General features: G+C 34.0%; 2 protein-coding genes across 3 annotated transcripts in view; one reads left to right on the forward strand and one right to left on the reverse strand.

The window, feature by feature from the left end:
• Window positions 1-23,247, forward strand: part of MS3_00011045 (uncharacterized protein) — a gene marked incomplete at its 5' end in the record, with an annotated part of 37,064 nt that extends 13,817 nt beyond the window's left edge. Inside the window, 5 exons of one of the 2 annotated variants that reach the window (XM_051219452.1) lie at window positions 139-490; window positions 2,851-3,214; window positions 3,544-3,754; window positions 5,012-5,260; window positions 23,126-23,247. In XM_051219452.1, coding sequence (XP_051065472.1) covers window positions 139-490; window positions 2,851-3,214; window positions 3,544-3,754; window positions 5,012-5,260; window positions 23,126-23,152 — 1,203 coding nt within the window. In that variant the 3' untranslated portion in view covers window positions 23,153-23,247. Of the gene's footprint in view, window positions 1-138; window positions 491-2,850; window positions 3,215-3,543; window positions 3,755-5,011; window positions 5,261-7,164; window positions 7,987-23,125 lie in introns of those variants that run through there. The other variant, XM_051219453.1, reaches the window with a different exon arrangement.
• On the reverse strand, window positions 16,003-23,140 carry MS3_00008525 (uncharacterized protein; the record flags this gene model as incomplete). The annotated part of the gene is made up of 3 exons (XM_012943184.3): window positions 22,746-23,140; window positions 19,677-19,841; window positions 16,003-16,157 (listed from the first exon to the last, which is right to left on the reverse strand). Exons 1-3 carry the CDS (start codon window positions 22,837-22,839, stop codon window positions 16,003-16,005), a joined length of 414 nt encoding a protein of 137 aa, XP_012798638.2. The 5' UTR covers window positions 22,840-23,140.
• Window positions 23,248-26,440: the final 3,193 nt, after the last annotated feature.

The following is a 26,440-nucleotide window of genomic DNA, read 5'->3' on the forward strand; positions in this document are numbered from 1 at the left end:
AATATTTTATACGCTTAAATCTATGTATATAAGTAAAGTTTATATTTCACTCTATTCTACATAGTCACCTCCAATTTCTTCCTAAAATTAGTAACAATATTTGCATGTTTATTTGGTTTTTTTTGTACGAAATTTTAGGTTTCTGAAGTTTATAGTCGAAATACAAATGGTGATAAGTCATTCTTGAAACGCAATATTGTAAATGGGCAGTCAAAACTTCAATGGATTTTACTATCCATTATTGTAGTTGCTTTCTCAACATTACTACTAATTAGTGTGTATTATTTCTTTTTCCGTTCATTTTCTTTTGGGAACATGAGTTTGGACATTGATATGTTGGAGGTGAAAAAATGTCCTGGATGTGCTGGACAATCTATTTGTCCACATTTTTATCGTGGAGAAATTCGATTCACTAGTAGTCAAACTAATATTTTTCAATCTACCAAAGATAGGTTATCCTTTCCTGTTGTTGGATACAAAGCTACTATGGGTAAGTTTGTTTTGAGTTTGAATTATCTCATCATTGATCTCCTTGGCTGAATTAGTTCGCATATATGGGCATCTGGTACGGATTGCTTTGATATAGAAGAGATGGATTGTGCCTAACTATGGAATCTAGGTTGCTCGTTTTGTTCTATTTATGATTCATCAGCTGGATGTTTCTGAATAAATTAAACTTTCAAATTACAGAAACAGTTCTTTGAAACTTACCTCAAGAATTCCAATATTATGTATGAGAATATTATCGTTTTCAATCAGATCCCCATCAGGCTTTGTTCTAATATACGCTAATAATATTTATATGCAGATATAAAAATATTATACCAATCAAGGCAGTTTATGAGCCAGTGATAACAATAGGATAGGTTATAAAAAAACTTAATACGTAAAATGTACAAATTAGTAGTCTGACGACGGGTGTACTAGTTGTAATAAGAATAATAAAGGCTTGGATCAATGTTTCGTAATAGAGGTCAACAACTTAGAAAAATAAACAATGAAATAACACATTCAGAATAATTAGACAATGAAGCGTGTATTTGTAGAAAGAGGTAACGAAAAATAAACAAGCGAAGGTTATCGAAAATAATAATTATAAGTAAAATTGTTTGTCAAACTTAATTTGGCCGATGCAAAATGACGAGTGTTTCAAATTTCTTATGAATTCAAAGACTTGGATTGTTAGCTCAGGTCCTTAAAGCTCCACGATCGAACCCTCCATATTCGATATTCATGATATAAGATGCCAACTGTTGCACTACGCCACCTTTTATCAATATCAGTGAATTTTAAATTTAGTGCATATTGATTAGTATCCTATCTAATTTCTGTAGTTTCAAGCTGCTGAAATAACCCTCAGCATCAAACAATCGATGTAAGCATTATACTACAGAAACAGTGTGGATCTTTTGGTCTCGGTTTTTGTAGGATTCACTTGGAATCAGAAATAAATACACCGCATCCTATTTTTTCGATACATTTTTATTTGGAATTTACGTATGAACCTCTAGACAAACATGAACGTGTAAAATCCATTTCCATGTCAAAATGAATATAAACAAACTAGAAACATGTCCCTCTCTACCTACTTCAATCTGGTCACTATCTTTCACACTTAGTATTTGTATTAAAAGCAAGTACTTGAATATTTTTTCGGTAAATGGATTACATCACCTATCATTAAGTTTAGAAGCTAACTTTTTTGAAAGTCTCCTCCAAATTGTAATAGTTGTGAATGTTATGTTTTTTTTCCCATTAACTTTCTCTCTGTTCATCTTACTGTAATTAGAAAAAGCAGGCAAAATCAGGAAAAGCTTTTCTGTTAGATACAATCGTTGCCTCCTTCTTCATTACAAACGCCTAATGTGATGTATGACAAATGGACATTTATTAAGGATAATTTGATTAGTTTATTTACTATACTGCACAGTAGAATGATAATATATATGAATACAAGATTGGAAGTGCCTTCCTGACAAACGTTGTTGTATCATACCTATTATCCCCATCATATATTTCCACAATTAAATTAAATTACTGCCTATGATTATATTGAAAGCGAGTGTAAAGATGACAAATAATTTATGGTATAGTAAGACAATACCTAACAAAAACTTATTTATATCCATATATTAGCGTTTCTTGTAGGTGAAAATATGTCTAAATGAAAACGTTTGACAATTTTGAAAATAAACAAATATTTGTATGTTGGTTGTTATTTAAATTGTATTTGACAGTGATTCAAACGGAACAAATGATAGTATGGTGTATGCTACTTATGTTGGCAGATATAAGTAGTATGTAACACCGTTCGGAAGTGTAATGACTGTGAGCAAAAGATTTAAATGAAGAGAAGAGAGAAGAAAACTGGAAGTAATCGAAATAAAAATAGGAATGAAGGAACGATGATGTTTGTAAGAGACATCTCAATGATGTTGTGCAAATGATGTATTTAATGTATGGTTTTCACACTTTATTAAGTTACTGTGTGATTTCTCATCAACGATAAATCGGTTCTCTACGATAATCGCGTGTTTTGTAATTGGTATGTAGTACATATTCGTATCTAATCTGCTGTCTAAAGTTTTACATGGATCAATCTAAATTTTTTGATCGGTTCTTGTAATTTGTTAAAGGTGTTAATAAAAATTCCAGTGCTTTGATTTATTCAACCACTTCAGTTATTACTCCATATCGATAATTCCCTCTATTGTCTCTTTTGTCGTTCCACTTTTCCTAACTTCATCATATAATTCATTTTCGAGGTAATTTACTGTTTGTATTCATTTTGTGTAATTGTTTACATAATTGAAGTATTTATATTGTTGTTAATATTCATCACGTTTTTAGGTCTTTACGAAAATACTAGATATGTTCTTCTTCGCCGTCTTGGAAGTCCAGCCACGCCATATGCCGTTGATGAAGCTGTTTGTCGACGAGGTTTGAGACAAGGTTCTCATATGTTCTCACAGTCTCTTCTAGCTAATCTTTCTTGTATACCACATCTTTCGATTTGGCGCTGGCGCCCAACAAATGCTGATAATCATGATCCATTTAGTAACTCAGTAGAATCTCCGCTTGGCAGAGAAGTTCTGGCAGTTCCAATTTCTTCAGTAAATCAAAAAAGTGTGGAAAATAAAAGTGTTGTAAAATCAAGTTTTGCTCCAGCCACACGGTGTTCTAGCGATCGTTTGTTTGAACATCTTCAAAAGAGGTATTGAAAATATCTGTACTAAACTAATATTACTGATTTTGTACTAATGTCTTTCACGCAAGCAGAATGTAATTTGTTTGGTTGGTAGCAGAAGGAATAGCTATCGAACACCTTCAAGTGACAGGCAGATATTTTGTGTTATCAGAGGGGCCTTAACAATATCTTATTAACCAATAGAACACAGACTGAACGAATGATTAACATTCTAATTATTATAAAACTCACTATTGTACTTATTTTATGCAAACATAGTTTGAGCAAACGGCTACAACAATAAGCGAATGCATTTCTAACTAATAAATAAGCATATTTACGCTATTATATTTTAGATTTTTAGAACGAACAAGCTTTGGAGCTGAAACTCGTTGGTTACGTTTTGATGAATTGATGTTCCTTTTTAATTTGGCAATCGATCCTCAAAGTGTAATCATACAATCGTTTCCACGCAAAGAAAATTGGCCTTTTCCAAGTTATTTAGGCTCTTGTGGACGCTGGTCTGTTGAAGAATATCATGGTGTACCACTTAGCTATTTCTGTTTGGTACTGTTTCTGCTTTTTTCCCCATTTCTATATAATTCCCTACTTGCTTTCACAGTTTCCTAGCTAATTTCAATAAATTGGTATCGACAAACAATTATCTATGTCATTTGATATATTAAAATCGTATATTGGTAATAATGTGAATCTAGTTGCTCAGACTTCATTGAAACAATCTTTTTAGTACTCTTGTCAATTGACTTTCTGTTAATACTGTTGCCACCTGATTTTCTCACTACGATTCAACAACCTTCCCTGACTGAATTCATATACATATAGATCTAAATAGTTAGTTTGTATAAGAAAAAACTTCATAATTACAGAGAAGCCTTGAAACAATGATTACTGGTCAAGAAAGTTTTATGCAGTACAGCTGTCATTACCATTTAGAACTTCTCATGCATTCCAGATCCAAGTTCTAGATGGATCTGCACGTTTTTATACCATCCTTCAGCCATATATATGTACTTCAGAGGAAAATGCTATCTTCGAAAAAGGCAGTGAAATAAAGTTTAAAGTATTATTCTAATTAAGTAATTAGATTATGCTTCACAGGCTTTATAGTTTATCTATGTTGACAATGATGAGATGGTATTTCTTGATGTAAATGATGGTGAAGTAAAATATTTAAATTCTTCGATATATAGAGTAAATGAATACTGATAACATTATTTTGTATACCTACAAAAGGCGATGATTAGTGAGAGTTGGTTTTTTAAAATATGAAATTCCTGCTTATATTCTTATTCTTCTATTAATGTAGATGTGTGTCTTGTGAAAGCTGTTCTTGATGACGACGTGATTTTTACTTATTTATACTTTTAATTACCCATCTGACAACCAAAGGATGAGCATACTGCTCAATAGTTACTGTGTTTTATTCTATGGCTTTGAAACGACCTATGAAAGGAGTGGACGTTAGTAAGCTGTACGTATCTATTTATAAGTGTCTTCGGTGCAATACTCACGTAGCATTTAGTATTACTACATGATTTTTTCTAACATTTAGTCATATGAGGTGTACTCTGATCTATCCAGTCATTGTTATTTTTATATATGAACTTGACATATGTGTATGAAAAGGTATATATGTCTACATACTCAGGTTCAGGATCTTCAGTCTTGCGCGAACATTGCTGCGGAGTCTCATACTATCCGTCTAACTCTTCCACGTTTTCAATGGTGGTCGAACATTGATCTCAATTAAAACTTAACAATCTCCACAACTCCTCACTGACAATTTCTTTTTCTTCTATTTAGGCTCCTTTATGGATAAGATTACAGATTTTGTTAAATATTCTCAGTCTACCAGAGAAATTAGAGCATCAATCTGCTGATGAAATGAATCATGGTAGTTTTATTCATGATATGCATAAACATAATTCATCTGATGGTTATACAATATACCTTGGAGATTTTGATTTAAACTCATTATTTCTAGTAGATCCTACAACATATGATGTAACCATTTCGAATTTAAGACATGCAATTATTGTTGACACAAAAACCGTAAGTATCCAATAGTTTGTTATTACATTATTAATTTTAAATGGTTTTATATGGTTATTCATATTAAATTTATAATTGAAATGTTGATTTAGTCATCATTTTCTTAAAATTATCTTATATATATATATACGAATCCATCCTAGTTACAATCACCTCTAACTTGTTTTTTTTCAACTCTGCCCCATTCATATCCAGCATAAGATAGAAATATTTATAAAGTTATTCCCCTTTACCATTTTACTGCGTTTGATTTAATTTCTTGATTTTAAGTATCAGGAGAGCAAGAAAACTGATCAATCTAGATATTATATGATTGTTTCAAAGCTTTTTTTCCCCGTGTAATGTATAGGATGAGTTTGGTTACGATCCTTTCACCATTGTTCAAAGCCTTATACTTCTTATTGTTCCAATCACGAACTGACCTTAGTTAACTAACCATTAAAAGCCAGAAAGCAGTGAACAACTGTTTCATCCTTTTCAGTAGTGGTCTAGCTCAGATCGACTCTTCATTTCAGCTGTTAAAATACTACCATATTCACCAATTCCCATAGTAGTATATGACGGTAATCTACACAGTCAAAAGTATCAAAAATGGTATAATTCGAATGCTCACCAATACTGACTTCAGAATAACAACTGTGTTTAAAGAGTAGAAAGAATGAAGATTCAGAAATAAATGTTGAATAGCATTAGTAAATAAAGTTAATGCAGTCTCATGACTGATATTTGTTATCTGTGCATATATGATATTATTTCATCAAAATATTTTAGTTTACCCAATTAGTCATTCACATGATCACTAGTTTTTCGTATTAGTTATGAAATACTGTATATAGTTACTCTTTGTATGTAATGAATTGTAATCCTGATGGTTCGTGTTGCACTAATCTACACAGTTTTGTATAAATTACTTAGATCTTATTGACATCAAATCAAATTGGGATAGATAGTAAAACAAATCACAAGATTTATATATATATATGCCCCCAAGTGCCCTGGTACGGCCGACGGTGGGGGGAGTCCGATCTCCCTCTCGAAATGCTTTCACATGGCCATGCATATATAGCCACTGATAAGAAAGTTCTACTCACTGCCTTCTCGCTGTGAGTGTCGGTTAACGAAGTTGTGAAAACAAAAAGCGAATGTCCGGCGCTTTGGCCGGGTTTGTGGGTATGAAGGATCCACCTAAAGGAGTTGGTAAACCCTGATTCCAAACCACTGGTACACATGGGCTCCAGGATCCTGAGGAAACGAATGGCGTATGAACCTATTGTTGGTCACCGGCTACTACTGGACTGCATCTCCTAGAGGTGTTCCACTGCTTTGTGGATTAGGTCTCTAAGCCGAAGGCTAATGGAGTGACCCCCTAAGAAAACCACTTGCTTCGGTTTGGACGCTAGGGCAGGATGTCAGCGCTTACACAAATTAGATGACGAAGTGCGGTGTACATATATTCGTTGCCTTGTACCAATATTTGTGTTCAAATAAATAAGTTTTTTACAACCTCAATTTTGTCATCACTCAGAATAGCAGTTTGTGCGGATGTACCATATACCATAAGCCCTATTTTCATGTAGGGTAATAGACTTGTTCAACTCTATGCCATAGAAGTTTTATAGCAGCTTAACTTAAGGGATATTGATAAAAAACATCAACCAAAATTATATTGTGGATATAGAACTTATCCATTTCTTCTTCTTATAAAGCCTTCTCAACAGGATTCGTTTTATGACGAAATAGATCATTATTGACCAAGTCAATATCCAATTTCGTCTAGGTACTTCAACTCAATGTATGGTTTACACATACATAGTTATTCCTATGCTTAAATTTTCAGTAATTATAATTCTTTATTTAATATCATTTTTAAATTCAATAAATTTTAATTTTAATTAATTTTTTAGTTAATTAACTTTCATTTTAAATCGATCATTGAAAAAGAACATACTGTACCAACTAATGCTTTAGTGAAAGTACTCAATGGTTTACAATTACACAATTGTTTTGGTAATATATCTACTTCAGGTGATACAGATGGTGATACACCACCATGTTTACATACTAATCATGTTGATAATTTATGCTCATATCAAAAATCGGATCATAATATCTGGGTTATATGTACTAGTTTATTATATGGTGTTAATAGTAAAGATAATAATCATTGTAATAATTTTCTTTATCAAATGCCAAATGAATTATATACACTTATTGAACGTTGTGTTCATGAATCGGGAATTGGTGTAAGACGTCAATTAATTGAAAAAGCTCGTCATTTAATCAAACAAAATATTTGACATGTTAACTTGTCTCTTCTTCAATTAATTTAGTTAATATAAAATTAAGTCATTCACCGCGTGTGTGTGTGTGTGTTTGACTGTTTTTTATTCGTTTATTTAGTTACTAGGTGGTAGACGAGTTGTTTAGTGCATTTTTTAAAATAAAAAAACGTAACTAATTATTTTTGCATTTTAAACTAATTGGCCTATATTAGTCTGTTTTTTTTCCTTATCATATTTACGATTAGTTTGTTTAATCTCTCTTTTTTTCTGGCTGTGATAATCAGTTTAATCATTCCCCCCACTTTTTTTTACACAATTCTTAAAGTTTTTACAAAATGGAATCATATTTTTATTCCTAAATGTTTCGTGGTTTTGGTAGTTGTTTGACATTTTATTGTAAAATGTTTTATGCATATCAGTACGTTAAAAATGGTTGGATTTGTGATTTAGCTTTTGTGATGATTGAGACTTGTCAACAAGATGTGTACCTGTAATCGTGAAAGAACTGATACTTTTGTGATGTATTTCAGCCAGGATCATTTAGCTTTACGCTATACTTCTGGGTTATTTGAGCAGTGACGAACTTCCTATAAAGTTGAAATATTTTCGATTGACTGATTACTGTCTATTCAGTTGTAGATCTCCATGTTTAATTTATAAGTATTTTCCGTTATCCGGATACTATCGAAGTCAACATAGAAATCTGGGAGGTTGATATCAAGAAGTATTGTATGCGTATTCATGTTGTTTACGTTGATCCTGTTTCAATTTCTCAATATCATTATATGAATTATCCTAATCTCTGTAAACGAGTAGTAGCTAGGTTATTTTAGCTTTGGTTAGATCCGAGTTAACCAAACCGTGATTCATCATTTGCTCCTACACTACAGTTAATCAGTCATAATCAACATAGAGCCTAGCATAAATATATGTTAACCCAGGTCACTATACCACGTCAGCAGGACTAGATTATCAAGATGAGTAATAAAGCAGTCGAAATAATCATAATAGCAGTAATAATGAAAAAGTCTGAACATCGAGAATATGATTAGGGAAGACTTAGTAAAAAAAAATATGTATGAATGAATACTAAGATTCAAGTGTAAGGTAAATATCAATTGAAGTTGTCTACTGTGACTGATTCTGAATGAAGATTCAATGTTTGAATCTGCTGATGGCATGGGGTCCAACCACCTGTGTGATTCGTCATTTCACTTAGATTTATCCATTACCGAGTCCACAAGTCAGATAATCTTAAGTTATTTAAGCAGTTCGCCACTTTATATTGTAATTCTCAAAAGTCTTGTTGGGAAATAAACTTTGTTACTTCAGGAACGTGACTACTCTCATTTCCCGGCATCGACACAAGAAATCTCACTGCTCAGCAATACAGATTTTATCGCTTAATAAACTGACTTGAGTATTCATAGATTTCAAAGTTGATCTTTATACGAAGCACACTGACCAATAGCTGACAATTGTGTGAATGAATATTTCACATATTCAACACTAATAGAGTATAATTTACACATTATTTGAAAACTAGTTCTCATAAGCAAAATTCTAAATATATTAATTAATAAACGTATAAAAAATTTGGAAATTGGCTTTGTATTCGTTATTTTGAGTCGATAATATTCATCATAAAAACGAGATCGGTTCAGCCAGTCATTCTCTTTTCAGTGTATTTATTCTGAAGTATGTACATATATGCTTCTTTTACTACAGAGAAGACCGATGGTATGTATTTTAAATACTGATTTACTTAGTAACAAAAATCAAGGAGAAATGTTATTTTTATTAATAAACTAGATACATAGCTGTTGAGGCTTTGAATATTTATCAACAATGCTATATATATTAGAAAAAGAATAATGATAAAAACAGGTTGCCTAACAATATGATAAAATGTTGAAATTAAACAAATGTAATCAGAAATGGTTTGGAAATAAATAAGTCGGTTAGGGGTAACAAATCAACAGAACATTAGAAGAACAGGGTACTGACTTTGGGAAATTAGCTGGACAAAATTATTCTTTTATGGGTACGTCCAGCTTTTTTAAATGTACGGTAAAGACCAGCGATGTTAAGTAACAGTAATAATAATCATACGGTCCAGATTTGTCTATTCACATTTAGGGATCCAAAACCGGAACTAGAAATAGGGTCACAAGATGTAGATCTTGTTCACATAGGTTGAGGATTAATCAAATTTGATTGTAGGAGATCACCGTTCGGATTTCATCAACCGGGGTCAATCTATGACGAAAACCATCTCGAAATCTAAGGATGTTTCTTATTTGATTCAAGTCGAGATTTGCGTACTGAGGATAGAAGGCCTACGGCCTGTGTTAGTCCTATTTTAGTAACCTTTTGAGATTGTCTGGTCTACTCGTGAATGAGTCATTTGAAGGGGTGGACGCCACTTCTTCGGATAACAGGTTCCAAGAATTGATCACTCGAGGTGGAAACCTGTATGCCACGGGCATCTTGTTCATTCTTGGCTTGTATGCTCGCTTGGTATGTCCCCTAAGTTTTCCTGGTGTAGTAAGAAGGAAAAGAGGTTATATCTGGTCCAAAATCATTTCTTACTATTCTATACATCAAAGCCATATCACATCTTAATCTGTGGTAGGACAGAGTAAAGAGGTCTAGCTTCTCAACCCACACTTTGTATCGTAAACCCAGGAGTTCTGGGATTGCGCGGGTAGCTGCCCTCTGTACGTTTTCCGAGGTATCAATGTCGTACAAACAAAGGCTTGCAGTCCGAGCGCAATTTTCAAGTTTGGATTTAAGGCTGTGTATACTGTAGTAAGCACATTGCTATCTTACTTGGTCAATATCCATCTTAGAGGCCATAGGGTTCTAAACCCTTTAGTTGCGACTTCGCGGCTGTGGGCCGAGGTCTTAAGATCATGGTCTACTGTCATCCCAAGATCCTTATCAAACCGGACTGCGGGTACGGGCATTTCCTCCATGCTGTACCTGCTTCCCTTTGTATCCCTGAAATACATATATACATACTTGGCCCCGTTGATAGGCATCAGGCAACTATACTTTGAATTTCATTTACATACAGTATAAAAATTAAAGGACCTAGGGCAGAGGCTTATGGTGCTCCAATAAGTACTGGTTTTCGATAGAAGTATTTGGGATTTGTTCTTACTTTCTGTCTACAATCTACTAAGAAATCCCTGATACACTTTAGGTGAGGTCCGGTAGTTCCTAGATTTTTCAGCCTCAAGAGTAGTATATCCTCCGGCCCATTATAAATGCTTTGCTGAGGTCTATGTAGACTTTGTATTTGCGTCTAGTCCTTCGTCGAGAAGAGGCTCCTGAGTGAAAACTGTCCCGAAAAAGTTCGCCCATGGACTCTGCTTTGTCTTCCTCCATCATTTGAGATCCACTCCCTTAAGCAATTAAGTTGGGAATCTAATGATGCGTTCTTGTTCTGTAATTTATGTGCGAGAATAGTCTTATCGGCCGCTTGATTACAGATGGGGTCAACCGTTTTCTATATTTTCGCTGAGCTGCCCTCATTGTACTTATACACTTAATTCGGACCTGTCTTTAGCGCTCCGTCGTATTTGTTGATCCAGGGCTGATGATGACGTCCCAAAATTTCTTTCGTCTTAGTGACTGTCGAATAACAAGTGTTTATATTCTGGTTTCGTTGAGTGCAGACTGCTTGTAACCGTATTGAATAAAGTATTACTAGTCTTATAATTTGGTTCTCTATTTTTGGTGGTGAATTATGTACCTGGTATAAAGTGATTTGAGCTATGTATCGCATATTAATCGAGGATCTAGGCCAGAAGTATAACTAGGAAAACAGAAAATATTTTTATTCTCCCGTTATATTAAGATCTACGGTTCCGGATTCAATCCCATGTGGGGTCGTTGGTACTCGCTACCCATGGGACTAATATTAGGACGAAACAGCTTTTCAGTGCTTTCTAGTTCTTAATGGTTATTTGAATAGATCAGTCTGTGGAAAAACTATGTAAACTCAACAATCTTCACGACCTTCCCTCCATTAATTCGGTCTTTTATTTCTTTATACTCAACAATCTTTAGTGTGTTCCTTTGTATTACTCAGTGGTAATTAGTAGTTAATTCCCTTTTAATCATTTGTGAATGTATGATACCATAACTCGTGTATCACTCTTAAGCATTTACGCAAATTCGTATATATATATATATATATATATATATATATATATATATATATATATATATATATATATATATAGATAGATAGATAGATAGATATAGATGGGACATGACTAGCAATGGAATCCAGGACGCGCGTTTCACTCTAATTAAAACTCGTCAACTGGATTTTGATTTCAGATTTTCCACTGATTTGTACTTTTCTTAAGTGTGACAGTATCCGCATTTTGTGTTCTTACTCTCCATTTTGATTGATGACAGTTACTGTTAACTTTAGACATAGTTGCTAGCTGTTATTTCACAATTGTTGTTATAACTTGTGGCCTGTGTGCCCTGTTAATGTACAACGTAATGATACCGCCAATTAGAGAACAGTAATTTATCGATCGGACCAATGACGCATAAGACACGTACGAGTAGCCTAGAGTCCTTATCGGTCCTGCTTCCCACTTATCACAGCCTGTTAAGTTCAGAACAGCAATCTTAGCCTCTGCTACATGAATCATTTATTTCAAACATACTCAGTTCATATACCAACCAGACAGAAACATCGTACCATAAAATACGAAACAACATTTGTACAAGATTTAGCCAAATGTGGCTGTGAATGTCGGAGGTAGTAATCGATAGACAGGGCATAACTCAAGAATGGTAAATCGTATAATAATAGTTCATAGGTCAAAATAAAGCTTATGATAAGAGGAAAACGAATATGAATAGTTTAATTATTTAACAATTGTACGATAAAAATATACGCATAATACTGGTCCATAAATGGGTCCCCAAAGTTACCACTCATTATTCTCATCGGGATATAACAACTGCATACTACAAATGATCGTTGTATTGTCATTTCAGGAAGTAATATTTCCCCTCAAATAAACTTACTCGTTAGACATCTTAAACACTTCACAGACTAATGTCTGGAATTATTTTGAGTTTATTTTGATAATAGTAATACTTCCTTTTAGATAAATTCTTTTTTTTTATTCTCAATTTTGTGCATGATTTAGTAGTTTTTTAAACGTCTCGATTGAGTCAAAAACCTTTTAATTATGAAACCGAGTACGTTTGCTATCTCTAAGACAATATCTCATGGAGAGACGGAATATCAGAAAGCAAAGCCATCCTCACCTAGTATGGCGCTCCTCAGCAGTGTGCACCGACGAGTTCGCACGCTGGGATCGAGTCTAATACCTTCGGATACGCGCATTAACTCTTAACGTCTAGACCGTTGATCTAGGATCTAAACAAAATGGATATGAAAAAGTTATGAAATAGTCCGTGTTGACTGGTCCAACAGCAGAGTACTGATAAGTTTTGCTAGTTGAACGCTAGATTTGGTTCCTAGGCTCTTCTAGTAACCCCCAGGCTAGGTCTATACAGCGACTTGAACACGAGAGAAAAGGTGCGAAATATATAAGAAACACTTTACTCCAAAGTTCGTTTACGTACAGGAAATATAGGGTTTTTATAATATTTTAGATGTCCTTGGGTTTGCCAAAAATTCTGGAATGCTACTGAACATAGTAACAGTATAAGTAATCATCCAATCAGAAAACCTACATGCGATTTTTCACGTTTTTGACGTTTCTGGCAAAATTTCTAGTGAATGCTGATTGTATGAGATGCTTCTCAGTGTTTTCAGAGCCTTTCTTGGCTTTTTTCGAGGAGTTATTTGAATCTCCCAAACAAGTACATAAACCAATATAATTTTTGAGACCATGCAGCAGAACGGGTCAAAATCTGGAGTAGTTATAATTTCCCCTGTATAGACTCTTTTTAGATTAAACAATATACAACACTTAGCATTAAGTAATATGAATATCATGAAACTAATGTAATAAATAGACTTAGTTTTATCATTTATTTGTATTATTTAGGATTTTGTAAAATAATTGCCATTCATTTCGTTATAAAATCAATTGGGACAAGCGTTTATCATGTAGTAGTAGAATGATGACTGTTTTGTAACCCAGGATATCTTGCGCGTGTTAAATACTTGTACTAAATCAATCTAAAATTATAAGAATAGGGATTTGTGGAGATTGCAGTAATTTCAGTAGTTGAATTCATGAGTCGATCTAAGCTAAACCACCATTGAAAACCTGGGAGTACTGAATGGAAGGGTTGTTCAAGATCATGGATCGATTGAAGTTAGACATTAACACCGTTGGATGCCGGATCAGTGGTCTAGAGTTTAAGCGTTCGCTGGCGAAACTAAAGGTTATGGGTTCGATTTCCTCGCGAGTGAACGTGTGTGAGCATTGCCGAGGGGCTCCATACTAGGACTAAATGACCGTCCAGTACTTCCAGATTTCTCACTGGTAGTCTAGCTTATGTCGACTCGTGAATTCAACGACCCAAAATTACCTAACGTTACGAGTCGCTATTTTTGTGGTAATTTTTATGCTACTTATATCATGTAAGTACATACTAGTATTATCGTTAAAATCTGAAACGGTTCAAACACTTGGAAAAATTATTTGATCAGTTCATTTTTAATTCAACAAAATTAAACTGACTTATTTTCATAGATACTAGAAATAAGGGGACAAGTCTTTACTTCTCGATTTCATTCACATCAATTTAGTTCTTTGGCATAGACTGAATCTTCTCATAGTGAATACTCAATAGAAGCCCAAATGACCCAAGTCTATATGAGTCTGCATTAGCGATAAAACGGGTCTTGATTCGAACCATAAACTAATATATTACTAAACTAATTAGTTGTCATTTCAGATATTTTAAGCTCAATTTACTTGATAATATACATAGATTATTTACAGATTACAATGAAATCACTACTTCTTTCAACTTAATTCTAATTAATAGTTGACTTATCCAGTTTACTAAGGATACAGTAAAGTGTATTTATTTACCATTTTCAAATACTATGATTTCAAAAGCAAAACATTTAGCTTTATGACTAACTATTGAAAGGACAGCAAAGGAACAAATCTGGAATGACAGCTTTATATACCTTTGCCAATTAAGTTAACTTTGAGACGATAGATATAAAAAGCCTCAGAAATACGAAAAACGCACAATTTATTTGATGTAGCAAATAAGATTGTCTAGTACCCATGTACTGAAACTGGATGATACGGGATCGAGTCTGTCAGGGAGCATCAACTCCCTCAAGATGACAGGTACACCTTGCTGATGAGTGCCAAGTAGCACGAAACCCGCGTCCAGGGTTTCCTGTCGACTACCTCCAACCACCATCTAAAAGTCATGAGTGAATATCTGTAGATCGTTTAAAATATTAATTATGGAGATGATGTATTACACAAATATTGGATCACTATGTTTATTTTACTAATGTTAATGATAAATTTCGCACGCTTAACTTTTGTTTATGAAGATCAGGTAGAAAGCCCCTCATAGCAATAGTTTCTGCATAATGGCGTTCACTACATTTTAATTATTTCTTACTCCTTTCTTGTTATCCATGTTATATTCATCATCCATTGTCTAGTGATCACACTTTTGGATATCTTTGTTTTAAACACGGTGAACATAATAAGGATATTATCAAAACTTTTAAAATTTGTCTTACAAGATTAATATTACATCGAGTTTCCGTGCTAAATGTTCATCATTTTATTTATTTGAACTCATAAATATTGGTAAAAGGGGCAACGACTACAAATGCGCCAAACAAGTCACTTGATTTGTGTGTGTGGGCTGTGATACTGTTCCGGTGCCCAAACCGAAGCAGGTGTTTTTTTTAGGGGGCCACACACGGAGCCTTCGACCCAAAAGTCTGATACATAAGGCAGTGGAGCAACATCAGGAGATGCAGTCCTATGGTAGCTGATGACTAATAATTGGTTCATACTCCATTTGCTCACTCACGATCCTGTAGTCAATGTGTACCATCGGTTTGGAAGCAGAGTTTTCCAACCCTTATAGGTGAACCCTCCGTGTCCACCAATCCTGTTAAGGCGCCGAAAATTCTCTTTTCATTCTTACGACTTCGTTAAAAAAAACGCTCTCACCGTGAGAAGGCATTGAGTAGGACTTTCCTGACAGTGGTTATATACACGTGGCAAAACACAAATAATGAAATTGTTCGATTTATATATTAATTAAAACCATTTATTTATAATTATTCATTGATATTTCATTGATTTTATACAAGAAATAGATAAACATATTTAACATATCTAGTAATAATAGTAGTAATCTTTTCTTGGCTTTGATTTACTATGAAATTAAAACTTCCATATGAACATATCATTATTATCATTGATAATCAATAAACATTATAGAATTAATCAATTAAAGACGATCCATTTGAATTGGTTTTGTATAAAGAATACATAAACCAAATGGTATACATGTAACACTTATCCATAATGATGCAAATATCCAAAATGCAAAAGAATGATTCACTTGAGTAAACATGTATACAATTGATGCACAGAGAAAGCCAACTAAAATGATGGAGAAGCAAAGAATAAAGAAAAGAAAGTAGAAATCACGAATAAGTAGATAAAACTATAATAGAACGGAAAACAGCCATAGATTCATAATTATGGTTAATAATATAGTAAACTATTGGTTGGAGACATTGGATGATATGTTTCAAAATTGATCGTAACTTGTATTACTGCATTCAATCATTGTATCGGAATCGTCGATACGCACTATTGAGTAGACCCACAATAGGATGAAACAACTGTTTAATGCTCTTTTAATCATTTTACTGATGACCGGTTCATTTTAGTGTAAATATTCGGATAAATCTACAAGATGACTGACGTGAATAGGGAAACAAAAAGCCCTGACAAACTACGAAAGCTATTTTTCGAGACGTTATTCCATTTTATTCAAAGCTTGTAAAACACTTACATTTGTTTTTGTCTCTAATCTATTCTACAGAACATAAGCTTTCGTTCGATGTATGATTCATTGCCATACTCTTTTCTGTTCCGAAGCTATTGTAATTTAAACATAATATTTTGCACCCTATTTTATACTCTAATTCCCAGCTTTGGACATAATTGTATTTTTCTTATTTATTGTAAGTTGTGGTCGCGTTATTCACTTATTTATTCATGTACCTTTTTACACTAATCCGAACTGAACTGAAATCACGATATCGGGAATAGATCGAGTAGTGTTCCAGTTGTCTTGTTTTCTCTCATTCGCGTGCTTGTCAGCCAACCAGGTGATAGAATAGTTTTCTTCTCTCTACCCCACTTCGAACTCACGCGTACTAGCCTCAAGGTTAAGTCGGTCAGCCTATCGCACCAAGGTCTTAATGTGGATTAGATGATAAGTATCTTCAGCACCAAAAGTCGGTAAACAGACCAAAGGACATAACAATGACATTTAGAAATTCTATAATTTTAAACAGTATTACATGTTATGAATGTATTATTTTCACATTGTGAATGACCTCAGTAAATTTTCTATTCTTAAATTATTGCTTATAACATTTATGTAGAGTTACTTTCATCAGTAAATAATAAATAAGTCGTAACAACAATAATGAATATAAAATTGAACATGTAAATTCATATCCATTGAAATACAATAAAATGCAAATGAGTGTATGCATACATTGTGGAAGACCTATTCATCTCATTTGCACAAACAATAGATATCCGTATAGTGCGATCAAGATGTTCATACATCCATGTGAGTATATATGTATATTTGTGTTCTCACTTAAAATGATCTACTTGTTTTGGTCTCTTTCTTAAAATAAATGTAAATGAGAATTCTTATTTTTATAAATAATATCAATAATATTAATAATGGTTTATTTTAAAGAAACAAATCGATTAAGAATACTCTCTCTTAACTTCAATCAAACTATGTAAATACGATTGAATCTCTGTAACATTGAATGATTTCATTGAATAGTGATCAATATCATCTTTGATAGAGTTTTGTTCTCTAAAAACTGGATGATTTGATCATGGAGCTTTCGTTGTTCTTCTGAACGACATCATCAATACAAATTTCTATCAAACTATCTAGCTCAGAGAACAAAACTCTATCAAAATCATTTACATGAGATACGAATATTCACCATCATCTCATTATAATGTTTGTCTAATTTAATTCAGTGTTCACCTAGTCTATGAACCGAACAAGACTCTGTGACCAAAGACCAATAAGCTAGCTATTCTGATGTATCTCAACCCTGCTAACTATAGAGAGATGTCCAAGTTCGAACGGGGACATATATTCTGCAAACAGCCAGAAGCACGAGCAATAACAGGCACAAATCAAACGTATTTATATAGCATAAAATTGTCCTTGGGAAGCGTTACAAAATAGCATACTAAAAGATACAACGAACCAATAGTGTTTAAGATTCTCCTAAATGGGACATACGACATGAAAGTGAATATGAGCGTTTTTGACGAGAAAAGAAGAAAATTCGAAATTTTAAAATAAAATTACAAAAATAAGGTATTTACCAAGTGAGTTCTAAGGATCTAACATCCCTAACAATTTTGTAGATCAAGTTTTCTGTAGTATATACTTTAATATCATTAACTAAATATTTTATATAAACAGGAATAATTTGAAGTTAGTTATCACTGTTAAACCAATATCAGATGGTTGTGTGCGTTTTTTCTTCCTTTGTTTTAAACTTATCACCTATGTGAAACTGAAATGACATATGGGATTGAGCAATAGTATGTTCAGGTTTTGAGTATAAAATAATTCAGATAATAAGTCAAAATCTAATGGTTCATATTTAGAATGCTGTCCTATTCTCATGCGATGTATTTTGTAATGAAAAAAAACACATTTAAACTGACCAAATAGACTCTACAGATCACAAATTTCCATTAGAACTTTCAGAAACCTATCATGATATCAGGCTCTAGTGAGCTATCTAATGTTTTCTTAGTTTTCAGTGTTTACTGGACGATGGCAGTTTATAACAAAAGACTCTCTATAAATTACGTAGTATTTACTTACTTTCGCTTGTTATTCCCAATGGGACATAGGCCGCCGACCAGCATTCTCCAACCCACTCTGTCCTCCGCCTTCTTTTCTAGTTCCATCCAATTCTTGTTCATTTTTCTCATATCTATCTCCATTTCTCGGCGTAATGTGTTCTTTGGTCTTCCTCTCCTCCTTTGACCTTGCGAATTCCATATGAGGGCTAGCCTTGTAACGCAGTTAGATGTTTTCTTCAATGTGTGTCCTATCCACTTCCAGCGCTTCTTCCTGATTTCTTCCTCTAGTGAGATCTGGCTTGTTCTCTCCCACAGTTGGTTGTTGCTAATAGTGTCCGGAAAACGGATCCGAAGTATTTTGCGTAGACAACTGTTAATAAACACCTATATTTTCTGGATGATGGCTTTCGTAGTTCTCCAGGTTTCTGGCCCATACAGTAGAACTGTCTTGACATTTGTATTGAAAATCCTGACCTTGGTGTTGGTTGACAGTTGCTTTGAGTTCCAGATGTTCCTCAGTTGTAAATATGCTGCTCTTGCTTTGCCGATCTGCGCCTTCACATCTGCATCAGATCCACCCTGTTCATCTATGATGCTGCCCACATATGTAAAGGTTTTCACATCTCCCAAATCTTCTCCGTCAATTATGATTGGATTGGTGCATGCTGTGTTGTATCGGAGAATCTTCCTTGTCCATTTATGTATATTGAGATCTACTGCTGCTAAGGCTGCTGCTACATTAGTCGTCTTCTCCTTTATTTGTTGTTGCGTTTGCGATAGGAGGGCCAGATCATCTGCGAAGTCTAGATCGTCCAGCTGCATCCTAACTGTCCACTATATCCCACGCTTTCCCTCAGATATTAACGTCTTCATACATAGTACTAATGAATCTTAATAATTTAAATGTTAAATATTATAATAAAACAATGAAGTAATAGACCTTTTCATTGTTTCATTTCAACTTAATAAACATTATAATGATAGTGAAAAATAGTTAAAACTAAACAAAATATACCTTAAACTTACTAGTTAAAATAAGTAATATCATTGTAATAATAATTATTTTCTTTGTTCTACCTGGTCCAGATACAATAGAGACAAGAATTAAAAGACCTGATGCACCAAGAAAAAGTATCGATATTAAACTTAATGATAAATGAATTTTAGCTTCTCTTGGTGGTTCTTCATTATCTATAAATTATAGAAACAGATAAAATATAATTATCAGTTTTAGGGGTTGTGGAGATTGTTAAGTTTTTGATTGAGATCATGAACCGATCGGTGTTAGACCACCACTGAAAGCCTGGAAGCACTGGATGGCCGTTTCGTCCTATTGTGGGACTCTTCATCAGTGCGCATGCACGATCCAACCCCGTGGGATTCTAACCCAGGGCTTTCAGCCTCGCGCGCGAACGCTTAACCTACTAGACCACTGAGCCGGCATCCAATGGTGTTAATGTCTAACCCCAACCAATCCACGAAATTGCGCGACCATCTTCCATTGTACTGAGGCAGACACCTGTTTCTACCCGACACGGATTGTCAAATTGAATTTTCAATATAATTTATTATTTAACATTCTAGTTTGTAATGTTGTTGATTGTTGGCAACAAACTAAAAATATATTTCACTAGTTGGAATCATGAGTCAATCGAAGCTAGATCACCACCATGGAAAACCTGGAAGCACTGAACACCCGTTTCGTTCCAGTATGGGGCTCCTCAGCAGTGCGCATCCACGAACTATAATTTTGTACATGTTAATAATCATCAGTAAATTGTATTAGATCTAATAATGGTATTTGTTAATTGAATAGATAGATTGTCTTAGGTAAAGAAGTTGATCAGTTTTAGAAATTGAATATGTGACCAAGATAGTTCAAAACTTTGGAATTTTACTTAATCAATTACTCATTTAAATTTAGTCTGATCAACTGTATCATATTTTCAGTCTTTACAAAGGAACTTGGCACAAGTCCATGAAGTCACTGACAAGTGGACTGAGCCATGTTGGTAGGTGTAGACTAACTGGTTGGGGACCGCGAAATGGCAACCGATGGTTAGAGACTTTGAATGACGTGGCTCAAAATCGTTTGGAATGGCTCAGGTACATCCACTCTTTATGTTCCCCGAAATTCTGATCTTCTGAATTTTTCATGCCCCTTTTTTCTCTTTCTAAGTCTATTTCACTGGACTATACTACTTGAATAACATCTTCAAACCCTAATCTTTCCGTTTACTGCTTATACTCTTACTACCTCTACCACTATGGGATTTGAATCGGTAACTGCATCTCTGTGCTAATGTGGTATGGCAACTCGAACTGATGTATGTACGTACAAAGTTCTATGTTTTTACTGAGTGACTGACTTTACAAAGGAAATATTGTTCGAATCTCAATAGTTCAATTAATTAATCAAGTGATATTACGACAGAAACATTATAATTGGGTGAATATTGAAAAGGTAGTAAGTTTTGAAATCATTTTACAAGCAATGATTATTTATATTTTTATGGTAATAATTACTAGATATTCGGGTTATTTTATTCTCATATTCTTGTATTTTTAATTTCTCATTTGGTATATAAATGATTGTTGAATGTTCAACCGTTCTTGTATTATTATAAATTCATTATCTATCTGTTGTTTAGTTCCCTTTCACTTATGTCGTAAATATGAACACAATGTAATTTCTTATTTATATGGTGCCGAAATTACCTTATATTACTATATGAGTTTGAGACTCATGATATTGCTACACAGCTGAGAAAGTAACAGTTCATTGACTTTGTCTTTTTATTGAATGATGGATTGAGAGTCGCTCGAGAACCAACAAACGTTAAGGTCTCAATTATCGTTCATTGATTGCTGACATTGGAAAAATAAGTCATCAATCCTACAGGTAATATAGATGAGTAAATCGTTGGTCAAATGGGATACTACAACTTTTCTCATAATAAACAGCCTGATCACATAAGCTTCAATAAAATTCTAGAATATAGTCTTCTTGAAGTTGATGACAAAAAAGTATCACAATAAATTAACATAATGAACTAAATGTAATATGGCCTTTTGAGTAATCTAACTTAAATAGATTCATTAAACTCAACTATTGAAATCGCTGCAATCTCTACAAACCTATATTCTAATAATAGTTATCATACGCCAACTAGTGACTGGTGGATTTCCAGGAATTCTAATAAGTCCAATCTGTGTCGGGTGGAAACAATCATCCCCTTCAGATAATTAATGAAGGCTAACACAAGATTATGGATCGATTGAAGTTAGACATTCACACCATTATATCCCAGATCAGTGGTCTAAAGGCTAGGCGTTCGCGTGCGAGACCACAGGCCATGTGTTCGAGTTCCGCGTGCGGAATCATGGATACGCACTGCTGAGGAATCCTATACTAGGTCGAAACGGCTTTCAGATTTTCAATGGTAACTTAGCTTATAATAACTCATGAATTCAACTATTAAAATTATTACAATCTCTACAAATTCCCATTCTAATAAGAAATATTCAGGTTAACTAAAACTATACTAAGTATATTATATCTACATTAAACATTTATTTATCTCAACTCTATAATCCACTGAATTTTTTTAAAACTTAACTCATTACACATAATAACATGTAAACTATGAATAACGAATCATTAATAAATCAACTGTAATTCTTTGCTTTACCTACTGAATTCATGCCAAAAATATTCAAAAAAAAATTTCATAGCAAATACTCTATGTATCTACAATGGATTGATCACTGGGTGGTGAGCAATGTCATATGTGTCATGTCCTTCTAAGTTCAGATCGAATTCTGTTAACCAAGTTGTATTGTGGCCACTAGTCTAAGTGACTCGACATTACGTGTACTATATTGAGATGAGATGGTGATTCGAGTTAGTCTACATGAAACCTTGGATCTAGATTTCGTGCTATTTGGCACTTAACACATTACACATAATAACATGTGAAATATAAATAAATAATCATTAATAAATCAACTGTAATTCTTTCCTTTACTAACACAATTCATGCCAAAATTATTTTGAAAAAGGAAACAAACAAAAAAGAATATTTCATAACTTACCTTTCCAATATGGTGATAAAATTAAACCAACCCCTAATGTACAAATTGCCAATATAATTGTAATTAAAAAACATAATAATCGAAAAATTGACATGGTATGTATGTATGTTTTGTTTCTTTTTTCTTTTTTTCTTTTTTTTTGAGAAACAATATGTAACAAAATCAAAAGAATTAAATTTCTTGTCGTTTTTTCTTTCTTTTTACTTTTCTTTCTTTTTTCTTTTTATTTCCCTCCCTTTCCTATCATAAATTTATAGAATATTGAAAATTGTTTAATGAAATTCAAATTTTGAAAATGTTTAGCCAGAGTTCATGGAAATTATGATTTGTTTAGTTTCACTTCTTTTTTCTCTTTTTTCTTTTCTTTGTTTTTACAACAGATCCTATGGATATTTAACCTCCATTGAAATATATATATATATATATATTTACTATGCAAAATTTATGCAAAACAGTTGTCAACGATGTTCTTTTAAAAAAAGAAAAAAAATTAATGGTTGTCTGTGTTGTTTGTTTTTCTATTGGTGAAAAACTAAATGAGTAGTTGAGTGCATCTGACCTTGAGGGGAAAAATCGAAATGCTTTTTGTGTAAAAAAATATATACATAGACGATATTCATTGATTATTTTCGAAATAAATTGTGACTTGAAATTTGACCTTTGGTTGCATGATTTGCACTACTGTTTTCGATATAATAAGTAGTGCTGAAACATACCTCGGATATATTCAAATACTGATAGCTAGCAAATACTCTATGTATCCATAATGGATTGATCACCAGGTGCTGATCAATGTCATGTGTCATGTCCTTAAACGTTCAGATTGAATTCTATCGACCAAGTAACATTGTGGTCACTAGTTTAAGTGACTCGACATCATATGTACTATATTGAGATGAGATGATGATTAGAATTAGTCTACAGGAAACCTTGGATCTAGGTTTCGTGCTATTTGGCACTCGTCAGCAAAGTGCAACTGTCATCTTATGGGAATTGATGCTCCCTGACAGACTCGATCCTGTATCACCCAGTATCACAATCGGAGACTTTAACACTGAGTTATCCGGACTACGACTGACGTCCTGTAGCACTGAGATGTATTTACAATTGATTGATCAGTGGATCGGACCTGACACACATGACATTGATCACTTTTTCCTTCAAACAAATGAAAATTTGGAAGCAAACCAAACTTATTTGAGTTACGCGTATTTTGTAAATTCATCGTTTTGTAGTGATAGAGAAGTTATCATACTCTAGAATTGCAGTATGCAGAAGTAAAGCTTCTGTGTGTGAAAGCAAGTCATGCTACTAACTAGTGTGTAGACAGAAACGGATTTCGGTTGTATGCTGACACACGACTGGCAACGAATTAATCATTGCAATATCCCATTCCTCAACGGACACTCCGGTCACACAGGAATAAAACGCGGAAATCAAAAGACATCAAGACTTAGCCTGACATTTGATGGATTATTATTTGGAAAAGATAATTTCACTTCAATACAAATATACAAATTAGACGATTTTCACCGGTGTACAGTAGTGATATGTGATATGTGAAATGTTAAAAAAGACAGTTGCAAAAATGATTGATTTCGGAAGCCAACTATTCCTCATGCTGTTCTGTACGGTGAGCGTCCAACGTAATTGCCGCTGAAATCGGGTAAGAAAAATAAAACGTTAGTAAGTTCATTAAGACGATGAAACAAATTTCATCAGTGATTTTCTCATGTTCATTTATTATTATCATTGAAGTTGGAACATCGACACGTATTCACATTCCTTACAGTGAAAATCAACCATTGTTGATGATATTCATGAAACTACTTGTGGATATCAGTAGTCAGATTACACGTAGAAATTTGAAAAGAGATATTCATCATGTCAAAGTCTGTGTAATACTAGTAATGAAAAATCCATCCTGATATTCCTGCGAATTCAAGTGTTTGTAAAATATAGTGAAATTCATATTCAAATGAGTTGGTTTTGTTCACGATGAGTACATTGTTGATGAGCACTGATTAATCGTCGATTCCGTTACTATTCGGTTACATGGCAAACGTAACTACAACACATGAAATGTGATTTACGTTGAATTAAACATTCAACAGTGATCTATATTGATCGTCACGAAAGTAGGCATTTGTTGTCACGGAGTTAAAAATGCCAGGCAATAATTTTCAGAATAGCAAGTGTTTATTTAGGTAGCAACGAGAGTTTGAGCTGATGAATAGAAAATAGAGCGTATCAGTAATATTGGCAAACAACAGCCAAATTGAACTCCACTATAAACAACATCCGGTCATGAAGAAAGTATGCAGGACGGAGTCATAATGGAAGAGCATGTCACAAATCATTTAAGTAAATGAAAATGATCTTATTAATGACTTACCCGGGACCATAGTTACACACGATGCTGAGTCCGTATGGGAAATTCGGACAGTTCGTGACACCACATCCAACATCCGTAGTGTCTTCCCAGACAAGCTGAAATGAACCAAGGGACAGTGAGCTATTGAATAGTGTATTGGAAGAGGACACATTCAGATAAATCTTTCACTTAAATTAACAACAGTCTAAGATCACAACGATGTGGAAGACGTGATTCGTTGGGCAGAGTGTAAACCATTCTAACACAGACAAGAAGCGTGCTGACGAGGACTGGAACATTTCCAATTTGTGTGTATGTGACAACGGATAGTTGGATACTACATGTAGCCATGTTAGACGGTTTCATGAATCCACCACAATATCACTAGTCAGTGTCTATACGACTTTGTCTGAAGTAGTTATTTTAACAAGAATGCTTTGTAATCGTTCTAATGCTTACCTGAGTATAATGACCACACTGACCCATACGACATGTTCTCGTGTAGAAGTCGTAATTCTTGTATTCATCCAACCATAATTGGAATCCGCTTGATAGAAATGAACAAACAATAGCAATCAATCGAAACATGAATCCGAACATTTGGAAAACTGAACAGTCAATTACAAGAGTATTATCACATGTTTAATTGAGGGGAGAAGAAAGATCTCACTGCACAGGTGTAGGTGTGAACGTCGATGAATATCACGAAGAAACCACACACTGATTGACTGTGGTGATGCTCATCGACTGTGAATATCTGATTAAGTAATATATGGTAAATGAGATATTTGACTATTAACAGTTTCTCGATTGCACACAGATGTGGGTGCATCTTCGACAAGCATGTGAACATGTGGATGAGAGATCCAGCCTATCTCAACACACTAACCACATCATTGCAGTGTTTAGTTGAAGTGAATTTTCGATGAGTTGAACTGAGTGACATCGGTCTGTGGTTACACTCGTTACAATCAGTTCAAGATTCCGATGCAACCACTTGTTGAGTTTCACACTAATCACTTCTGTTCATCTCATAATCGTCCTCAATATTTCCTCACTCATCTATCATCGACAAACAGACCTTCCAAACCACATCGTCGAGCGTGGAGTGACAGGCGGCATGGTTCACAAATGTGTGTTCCTAAAATTTTGTGGTATTTGGAGTGACGTTTCGTAGTTGGTTTGCATCAGTATGCGTTCACAGATTGGTTAAAAAGCAACAGTCTGAAAAGAAGTGGGTGTGCATCTGATGACGGTGTATGTCGATTAGATCGATATAACACTTCTGCGAATGCAGACCACATGCTTGAAAGTCTACGAG

This window comes from Schistosoma haematobium, chromosome 6 (assembly GCF_000699445.3).
Source record: "Schistosoma haematobium chromosome 6, whole genome shotgun sequence".
Lineage (NCBI taxonomy): Eukaryota > Metazoa > Platyhelminthes > Trematoda > Strigeidida > Schistosomatidae > Schistosoma > Schistosoma haematobium.